Below are 10066 nucleotides of genomic sequence, written 5' to 3'. Positions count from 1 at the left end.
CTTGGGGACATTATCAACCTAGTATCTCTAGGACACGCTTTCCTTCTATAATCAACAACACACACTATAAGTGATAGCATTTCCCAACTTATCGGGTTTATTGATTCATCGAACTAAATCTCACCCATTGATAAATTAAAGAAATAAATATCAAATATATGTGCTTGTTCTTATATTAGGATTAAGAGCACACTTCCATAATAATCGAGGTCTTTGTTCCTTTATAAAGTCAATATAAAAACGACCTCGAATGGTCCTACTCAATACACTCTGAGTGTACTAGTGTAATTATATAGTCAAGATAAACTAATACCTAATTACACTACGACCTTCTAATGGTTTGTTCCTTTCCATTCTGGTCGTGAGCTACTGTTTATAATTTATAAGGTACTGATAACATCATCTTCTGTATGTGACACCACATACTATGTTATCTACAATATAAATTAAATGAACAACTACAAACAAATGTAGATAATTAGACCAAATGTGATTCTTTATTCATAATGAATGTTTACAAAGCTTAGGCTTTCAGTATACACTCCAACACACTGCCGGCGCAACGGGACAATCGTTGGCAAACAAAACTTGCCAAGTGCCAACCGGCGCCGCACCGATCGGCATCACCTACTTGCGTAGTCCCCGATCGGATATACACTAACATCGGTAGCCGAGTGGCAGGCGCGCCACCAAGCCAACGGTCCAGTCAGTCGGACTTGCCGCCTCCTTCGACTAGACTTGAAGGGAATACACGTGATCTGGTGGTAAGGATCGGGGGCCAACAGAGGAAGGGGTCAACGACGGCGGAGAGTCAAAGTTCCGGCTGAGTGGGGAGGAAGTCTCTTGGCCGACCGACCTGAGTAGATCCCGGGCCGGCACGAAGACAGCTCGACCTCGGGTCGAGCTTCCGATGCTCACAAGCTCCCTTATAGAGGAACCGCTATGCCGAGTAGCTAAGCTGCTCGGACGAACTGCAAAACAACTAGCTGGTGCCCCGTCCGAGTATGTGACCGAGCGGCCATCTCGCCCCGTCCGAGGTGCATGTATACCCAAGCGCCCTGGAGGCCGAGCGACCAGCCCGTCCGGCCCAGTTAAAGACAAGGGGCTTAGAAGAGGACAGAAGGGGCAGCTAGTGATATCATTCTCGAGACACCTGCCACCGACAAACAGCATGGTCGGCGGTTGGGCCGTACTAAGGATCGTACAGAGGAAGTTTCCGCCACCGTGGCAGAGATATTCTCGGGCAATTACGGTATGGCGTCAGACATGCTTTTCTGACACAACCATTCTGAGGTATGCATTGAGGAATGTGCACACCTCGGGAAGCGTGCACGTGCCTCTCCGGGGTCCTATATAAAGACCCCCGGACTTCGACGGAGGTATGATTTTTTTATCCTCATCTACTGTAGCAACAATCTCTATTCTGCCTCTGTTTCTCCTCGCCATCGCCTGACTTGAGCGTCGGAGGGTCATCGCCGGGAACCCTTTCCCGACCCGGCTTTGTTGCAGGTTCATCGGAGGCTTACGTTGTTGCGGAGATCACCCGAGAACAGCAGAGAGCATCACGTCCCCAGTTTCCATCGACTCAGCGCGCGGACAGGATCAATGATCTTGTCCGAAAGTCGATAAGATAGAAAGCTGGGGGTGTGGTGCTCCCGTTGTCCGTCTGTAGATTCCGCCCCGACCTGCAACACAGATTACGTCAGTGACAAGCCAGGGAAGGGGTCTCCGACGTTGGCCCTCCAACGCTCAAATCAATTACCGACGATGAAGTAGAAGGTTGAGCAACAAGAATGAACAGCAACGAGAACAGTGTCTATTGCTTATTGCGTACTTCCGCCGATGCTTGGACTCCCCTTTATATAGAGCTCCTGTAGCACGCGTGCATGCTCCCTAAGACGAGCACACTTCTCAAAGTTTTTTTCGAAAAGACTTGTCAGTAAAGTGTCCCTGACACAGTACCTTAATAGGGCGATTATATCTCTGAAGTGACAATAGAAACTTCCACCGTATGATCTTCTGGTTGTCCATGCCCGGTGTCAGCGACACTAACTCCCAAAATGATGTCGATGGATATCAGAGAGAGTATGCTGCTAGGCCGAGTGAGTTGACCATTCGACCAGAATTTCGCTATTCCTATGTCCCGTCCGCTCGGCCGAAACTTCACTGTGTTTGTGTCGTGTCCGCTCGGCCGAAATTCCACTCTGCCTGTCGAGTCTTGCGGCCTGGCCGAGCGGGGTAGCGGCTCGGCCCGGCTTGAACACACCATCTCCTCCTCCGTTCGGCGTCCAATACTTCATTGAGCGTCGATCATTTGACATCTCCTTGTGTCGAAAGCGAGATCGAACCGAGACATTCTCCATCCGGTCAGGCATGCTCGCCCGACCAGTCGATACTATCTGCGCATTGATCGTCTTAATTTTGACCTCCACCGTAACCGTTATCCTCCGTGGGGTGGGGCCCTCATCGCCGCATCACATACATTCTTTGAATTTTTGAAAAAAAAACAAATCTTTTTATTATTTTCGTATTAAAAAATATTAAAATAATATTTCAATATGGATTTTTATCTCGAAAATATTTTAATTTTCTTTTAAATCCATAATTTTTTAATAAATTTTATTCGTTTTTGTTTTGTGGTCTAATGCATTGAAGAAGTGCATGAAATGTCTCAAATACGAAGGAGCGCCTGCCCCCACTTCTTTACCCTGTCAAGCTCATTGAAGGCGCTCCCATGGCTATTTCCCACTGCAATAAAGACCTGCAATCAAGAACACCACTTCTCAAAATCACGCCTTTATCCCACCACGCCGTCTATTGATAGCCAAATCAAGCTCCGATCTCCATTTTCAATCCTTATTATGGTTTCATCATTCACTTCTGCCAAGCTGCTATAAATCACACCTATCTTCTTCCCATTTCCATTGCTTTAGCCTCGTTGTCAATTTCTCGCCTCCCTTCCTTTTGGCATTGTTCTCTCTTTATCTACCGATGGGCGTCAGTTGCGGACTTGCTTCCTCCGTCCTCCTCTGCCCTGAGGACGGAGACATCGCCCTAGGGTTTGATGAAGAGCTGGACCTCGATGGGGAAGACGAAAGGCGCAATCTTTGCCCTTTTTTCCAAGGAAAGAGCTCGTTGCTGGATTTCGCATTGCTGTCGGAAGATTGCGTCGCCTTGCTGATCGAGAGGGAGTCGCAGCATCTTCCACAGGAGGGCTACGCGAAGAGGTTGCTCAGGAAGCAATCAGATATGGCTGTGAGAAGTGAAGCTATTGACTTGATTCAGAAGGTACTTTTTCATTTTCCTATCACTTCAATCTTCTGCGTCGTAACTGTTTGATGTTTTGCTCCTGAATTAACAGCTACATGCACATTACAATTTTGGACCTCTGAGTGCCTATTTATCTGTAAATTACTTGGATCGATTTCTCTCCTGCCATGAACTCCCAGTAAGAACAAGTTACAATTATTTTCCTTTAAAGTGATTTTGTATCTGCTTGTTTGTTCATCTAATGCATCGGTTTCAGCAAGGTAAGGCCTGGATGACACAATTGCTATCAGTTACCTGCTTATCCATTGCTGCCAAGGTTGAGGAAACTGAACTTCCTTTGTCTCTAGATTTACAGGTTAAAATTCTCAAACAAAAATTTCATTTGCGTGATGATCTTTCATTTCTGCCCTGTCATTTATTCTTGCTGGACACAGATAGGTGAGGAACAGTACAGATTTGAAGGCAGGACAATACAGAGAATGGAGCTTCTAGTGCTTACAACCCTCAAGTGGAGGATGCAATCAGTTACACCCTTCTCATTCATAGATTTCTTTTTACACCAATTCAATGATGGAAATTCACCAGATAGGTCATTGATTTCTCTGTGTGTGAACCTCATCTCGAGCACTGTTAGAGGTCTGTGATTTGTAGTAGCAGAAATTCTTTGGACCTGTAGAATGAAAGACTAGTCTAACGAGAATGTTATCATTGCATAAATTGCAGGGGTTGGGTTTGTAGAGTTCAAGCCTTCTGAGATTGCTGCAGCAGTGGCTCTATCAGCCATGAAACAGACTCAAGTTCTAGATACTGACAAGGCTTTAGCTTCTTGTGAGTATATAGATAAGGTGAGCTTTATTCATCTGTTTTTTTTTTTTCTTACTTAAATCCTTGCTACTTGTAAACTCGTCTGAGGTATGGATTTAGGAGAGAGTCTTGAGGTGTCAGGAATTGATGGTCCAAGAAATGGCATTGTTGCAACACAGGCCACATAAGAACAATAGTGCAGCAATTTCTCCAGTGAGCTATAAGAGTGATGATACAGCAGTAAGGTCACATGCAATCTGTCATCATTCCTCACCAACTGCAAAAAAGAGTAAACCAAATAACCCATCTGGTTCATGAGAGAGAGAGATTGGCAAGTTTAGTTGAGCATTTTACTTTCTAGTGTTCAACAATTTGATGAGTTTTCTGAGATCAATTTGAATATGCCTTGTCTTACATGAATGCTTAGCATATTTTAGGTGACTTCAGAAAACTCAAAAGGAGTTTAAATATTATGCTTGATGGCTCCACACCACTGCAATGTTCCTTTGCTTGCAGATCTTTGTATGGCATGTGTCCCCTGTGCTAAACCAATACTGTAACAGGGACTCTATTCCTTTGGCTATTTGTATGAGTGGAACAAGAGCCTTTTCAGACATGAAAGAGAAAATTTGGCACTTTGGAAGAGCATGAAAGGGACCAAAGAGAAATGACTTTATTGATAACTGGGAAAAAAAAGGGACCCTTCTTGTGTTATATGCCATAGGACCAAATAGACTTGTCATGTGGTAGGAGGTTTGTGTTTCTTATATGATTTCCTTGTCTCTACTGCCATGGAAATAGAGAGCTTTGGCACAATGATTTAACTAGAAAGGGATTCATAACTGTGCAAGTAATTGTCAGAGATGAGACCTTGTGAATTGTTACCATATCTGAATTTAAGATTAATGGCACTGTTGAATCACATGAACAAGAGGCAGAGCTTAAACAATTGAGCCTGCCTTTGAACTTTCTACGTTTTGAAGGAGTCCCTGCAGCTTGCTGTAAGAATTTCTATCAAGAACTGGAGTGCTCTGTTCATCCTCTTTGTCCTCCACTGGACTGAACTTTAGCAGGTTTATGACAGTGAGGTCTTGCTATCTGAAAGAATAAGATATGAAGTTTTTTTTTGTTTGTTATTTTGTTGGATTAGTTGCTGAATTTATTATATATTTCATTGTTCTTAAACATAATCTGTACAAGGAGGACTCAACCGTTAGGGGTGGATAGCTCGAGCCATAGCAAGAGAAGTGACTGAGAGTGATGATACAATAGGGAGGGCTCGACTGATAGGACTAGCCAAACTCGTGGGGGGTATATCAGATTACAAGAAGTAGATCGTTATAACTTACGCCATCACCAAATACATTAGCTAAATCAGATTACAAGAAGTAGATCGTTATACAATTTTGTCAAGCATCAACATGTAAGAGAAATCATCATAGTAGATCTAATCCATAATTAAAGTAACATAAAGATGTGGAACTGCCACGGCCCCCACACAATGGGCCCATGTCAATGGAATGGAAGGAGGTTCATCAGAAGCATTAAGTGCATGGCGGGACGAATTCAAACGATGCATTTCTTGGGGCTTAGAACCCTGTCCACTATAAACAAACTATCATACATTTATCATGTATTTACTATCTGTGCCAAGCCCGGGGGCAATCGAAGTAACATAAAGTGTAAGCAGGTAAGTGAACTGGCTGGCAAGGGATGGACATTCAGTGTGCCAAAAGAAGCAAACAAACTAATAGTTAGAAATAAGGCCTATAGCGCATTGGCCTTCTGTATCGGGGAAACCTCCTGCATCAGATCAAAGAGCATGTCATCACCTTTCAGAACCTAAACTGAATGAATCTACGGTTAGTGGGAAAAGAATGGGGGTACTAACCCATAACCATAAGGGGAGGCAGAGTAAGGTGGCATGTGAGGCCTGATATATGGATACATCGGGTAGGGATTATGTCGTGGAGGACGGAACTGCTTCAGCCCTGGAACATTGGTTCGTTTGGCGGCAACCTGAAACAAAGCATTCATCTTGTTGTTAGAAAAACCAACGTTGCTGTTAATAAGAATTTGAAAGTGTGCTGGTAAGAAAAATAGTTGAGAGTAAACAAACAAACCTTGATCGGACGACCATGGAGCTCAGACTCATGCAACCGAAAGGCTTCTTGGACTGCCTCAACTTCCAAGAATTCGACATAAGCAAAACCCTTTGGCTGACCGGTTCTGTCGGTGAGAATGGTGACTCTGTTAACAGTACCACACGACTGAAAATGCTGTTGAACCTCTTCAGGGGTGCAAGCATAATCAACCTATAGTTCAATAGAAATATCAACATGAGTATCAATCTAGCAGTGGCTTTCCCAACTCAAGATGTTGCTACTAAATCACTTGTTGTTAGAGGTTTCAGAAGAATTCTATATGTATAAAACATAACAATCATTGACAAATAGTTACACACTGTTGATGCTAAGAATAAGACACCAAGAGACTCTAATAGAAGACAACAACCCTATCCAATTCGGAACAAATATCAAACAAAAAAGATAGCCTTAGCATAGACTATATATTACAAAATTCTAATAGGGTGCAAGTTGAGAATCCTCAGTAACTTGGGTATCATCAATATATATATATATATAATTCTTTGTTTTAAATAATCTTTTTCCCTTTTTTTTTTCTTTGGTAATTTTTTCAAGTACAAGTTAACGGTAACTGGAGTTCAATGTTACTTTGTACAATCTTATAGGACATAACTTTTGTATGGATCTACTATAAAGGCGAATTGAAGATGTCTGGTACAAGGACAATAATACCAAATTTTAATCTTTGAACCACTTAAATTCAGCCAAACCAAAACAATGTTACTACAAATTATCAAACTTCTAATGAGCACAAACACAGTTTTGAGAACTTGAACATTATAGTAGGTACTCTTTGCATGTACCACGTTTAAGTAAATACGACACCAAAAAAGAAAAAGAGAGAAGGTAAATCAAAGCATTAATATGCCAAATAATATCAGAATCTAACATCCACAACAACATCATTACAGTTTGAAGTAGTGTATCTAAATAGAGGTCCCTAAGACAACATTTGTAGATATAGGAAAAATATTCAATAACCTGAAAAATAAACATTGTGAATTTAACTAATTTGATTAGTCCATAGAATTATGGATAAATAAGGCTCAAGGGTCCACTAAGAAACAATCCAAGATATAGAAGACAACAATATCAAATTATATGCAAATACCATGTGATGCCCATAGTAAACCAGTAGGAACAATTAGACAACAGAGAACTAAAAGCACAAACACGATCATATAACAAATACAGCTGAAAAACTCACATTGCCAACAAATATCGAGCGGGAATCAGCCTCTTCTTTGCTTGATTGATTTGTTGCAGGTCCACTAGGCTCTATATAATGTAGAAGACAATTGGTCCAAAACTTTTCAGAAAAAAAAGAAACAGAAACAAAATCTTAGACCTAGAAAGAAAAACCGGACTACATCATTTAACCAACCAAAAAAACCAAAATGCAATATAAATACTTCCTTACTGCCATGCTATACTAGAAAGATACAATGTTGAGATATATCAGGTAGAAAGTGAATCACGGGTACGAGCACTAGTATAAAGAGGTTTAACACATGGAATTTGAGTCTCACATCAGAGGCCCCAGCAGGGCAATCGCCGTTGCTACTATGATTTGTCTCCTGTCCATTATTTAGCGTCGGCATGATGGAAATTTCATATTGAGAACATGATCTAACATGATATTGCAAACATGCTTCAACAAATTTAAGAAGGAAACATTGTGCCGTCCATCAAACATTTGATAACTAAAACCTATATATTTGGACATCACCATTATTATCATCGAAAAGCAGTATTTGTCCCAGCTATTTGGGATCAAACGTATTCCTCTATGCAGTTCTAAACAAGGATTTTCGCACATCAAACAACCTAATCAAGGAAAGATAGCAAAGAGGAGTACGAGACCGGACCTTGTACTGCACCCATCTCCTTCTCGACTTTGGCATGCATCTCGCGGAGAGCGGCCGCCTCCTCCTCTATCTCCTTCAGCCGCCTCCTCATCTCTTCCATTTCTTGCGACTGATGTACAGAATTTATAGGAGTACGGTTAGGGTTCGATGGAATCTCAAGGGAAGGGGTAGTGCCAGAGACGACTACCTTGGCGGCGCCCTCCTCGTAGCGGGACATGTCGACGTCGGCGTCCATATCGACCTCGTCAGGAATCTCGCTGCCGTACACCTCGCGCTCGTCGTCGTCCATCGCCGTCACTCGCGCCAATCGGAGAGGTAATCGGGGCTTTGATGATGCTCCCCCAACCCGGGTTTGGGAAGCTATTTATAGGATGCCGTCCTCTATCCGCATACATATTCTATGGGCCCAGTTCTGTAAGGTTACGATAAAATCGTTTTAAAAAATATGCGAATTTTTCAAGATTTTATAATTAATTTAAAATTTCCAAAAATATATATATAAATTAAAACAGTTATGCGATGCAAACTCTGCTCAGTATCAATTTTCGATAAATTTATAAACAAATATGTTCATTTTATACCATTTATTTATTCATGTGAACAAAGTCTTTGCATCTCATTTATGTGCATAGTATATTTAATATGATATTATAATTCAAAATTAAAATAACAAAAAATACATAAATATTAAATCTATTTGTAGATGTTCAGAATTAAAAGGATATTTTGTTGAAGTAAAACTTTCTAAAGGATAATTTTCATACAGATGCGAGACGAATTACATTATGGCCCGAACAATTTCATAATTTGCCAAGTAGTAGGAAGCCACTAATTTTTTTTCCCATTTATTCACAACTATAATTTGGGCAAAAATGAAAAATATGTTGCTTGGGCATCCTACGTTGAAAATATATTTAATCTTTTTTCCATTTTAAAAATATTCTTTTTCAAGTATTAAAATAATACCTCGTCATTTTTTATCTTAAAAAATACTTGTATTCAAATATTGTTATAGTAATTTTCGTCAAAATTTAAAAATGATTGATCTTGTCGTATTTTTGATGACCAAAGATACTGCAAATAATTTTAGTGAAATTGACCAAATTGTTAACTTTATTTAAAATTGTTATATTTTATATTATGTTAGTTAATCTAACTATATTTGATACTAATTATAGTACTTTTAAATAAAATTACTATAATAATATTTTTGAAAAAATTGAATTAAAAATAGGCTAGAGCATCCTTTAAATATTTTTTCAAATAAGATACTTTTCTAGTGGCAAAAAAAAAAATGAAAGGGCAAAATTAAAGTGCGTTTATAATTTAACAAATCGCTCCCTTTTTTTATGATTTAAGTCAAATAGGCAACCCACTAAAGATAAACTATTCAGAATACACTTAATACATACCTTGTTTAAATTTTGTTTTTCGATTTTAGGATGTGATATTACAAAAAAGGTAAACTGGGATGAATTTTAGGACAAATTCATAAACCACAACCGATCGACTTGTATATCCCAGCAAATAATTGCTAATAACATCTAGAAGCTGATTGCTAGTTGTTACAATAATATCATTATCTTAGATTAATTTTATTTAATTGAGGGTGATAATAAAATTACAATAATATTTCAAATTCAAATCAAATGAAGTGGACTTCATAAGATTACTATAAGAAAATGAGCATGATAGGACATGATCTATTGTATAAAATCAATAAGTAACTCTTACCACGTATAGAAATATATTATCAAAAGCAGATCCATAATTTTAAATTTAAGAAAGCCGCACACTATAAAAAAAAGCATGATTAGGGATTGAATTATTGATCACAATTTTAGGATCACCAAGATATTTAATCATTGAAATTTAATTCCGTTACTAATTTAGCGATGGATATTAATTTTTTGTCGCACATTCAATAGCTTGATTAAACTCTGCTAATAAACTCATAAACATCCAATAACAGCTAAT

At 39.6% G+C, this 10066-nt stretch overlaps 2 protein-coding genes across 3 annotated transcripts; one reads left to right on the top strand and one right to left on the bottom strand.

Moving 5' to 3' along the window:
• Nucleotides 1-2670: 2670 nt before the first annotated feature.
• On the top strand, nt 2671-5200 carry LOC121980682 (cyclin-D4-1-like). Of its 2 annotated transcripts, none has more exons than XM_042532832.1 (6): nt 2671-3288; nt 3362-3448; nt 3527-3625; nt 3705-3906; nt 3994-4115; nt 4195-4547. In XM_042532832.1, exons 1-6 carry the CDS (start codon nt 2992-2994, stop codon nt 4390-4392), a joined length of 1005 nt encoding a protein of 334 aa, XP_042388766.1. In that variant the 5' UTR covers nt 2671-2991; the 3' UTR covers nt 4393-4547. The 2 variants fall into 2 exon arrangements, with proteins under 2 accessions (XP_042388766.1, XP_042388767.1); XM_042532833.1 differs by lacking the exon at nt 4195-4547 and adding an exon at nt 4638-5200 and having other exon boundaries at nt 2686-3288.
• A 255-nt stretch (nt 5201-5455) lies between these two features.
• Nucleotides 5456-8415, bottom strand: LOC121982926 (polyadenylate-binding protein 2-like). The gene is made up of 6 exons (XM_042535929.1): nt 8277-8415; nt 8090-8198; nt 7429-7499; nt 6198-6389; nt 5966-6093; nt 5456-5877 (listed from the first exon to the last, which is right to left on the bottom strand). The coding sequence occupies exons 1-6, from the start codon at nt 8376-8378 to the stop codon at nt 5829-5831; spliced, it is 651 nt and encodes a 216-aa protein (XP_042391863.1). The 5' UTR covers nt 8379-8415; the 3' UTR covers nt 5456-5828.
• Nucleotides 8416-10066: the final 1651 nt, after the last annotated feature.

Source organism: Zingiber officinale, chromosome 5A, assembly GCF_018446385.1.
Source record: "Zingiber officinale cultivar Zhangliang chromosome 5A, Zo_v1.1, whole genome shotgun sequence".
In the NCBI taxonomy this organism is placed as follows: Eukaryota; Viridiplantae; Streptophyta; class Magnoliopsida; order Zingiberales; family Zingiberaceae; genus Zingiber; species Zingiber officinale.
Note: the sequence above shows the minus strand (reverse complement) of the source record. Positions and strands in the feature narration are given on the sequence as shown.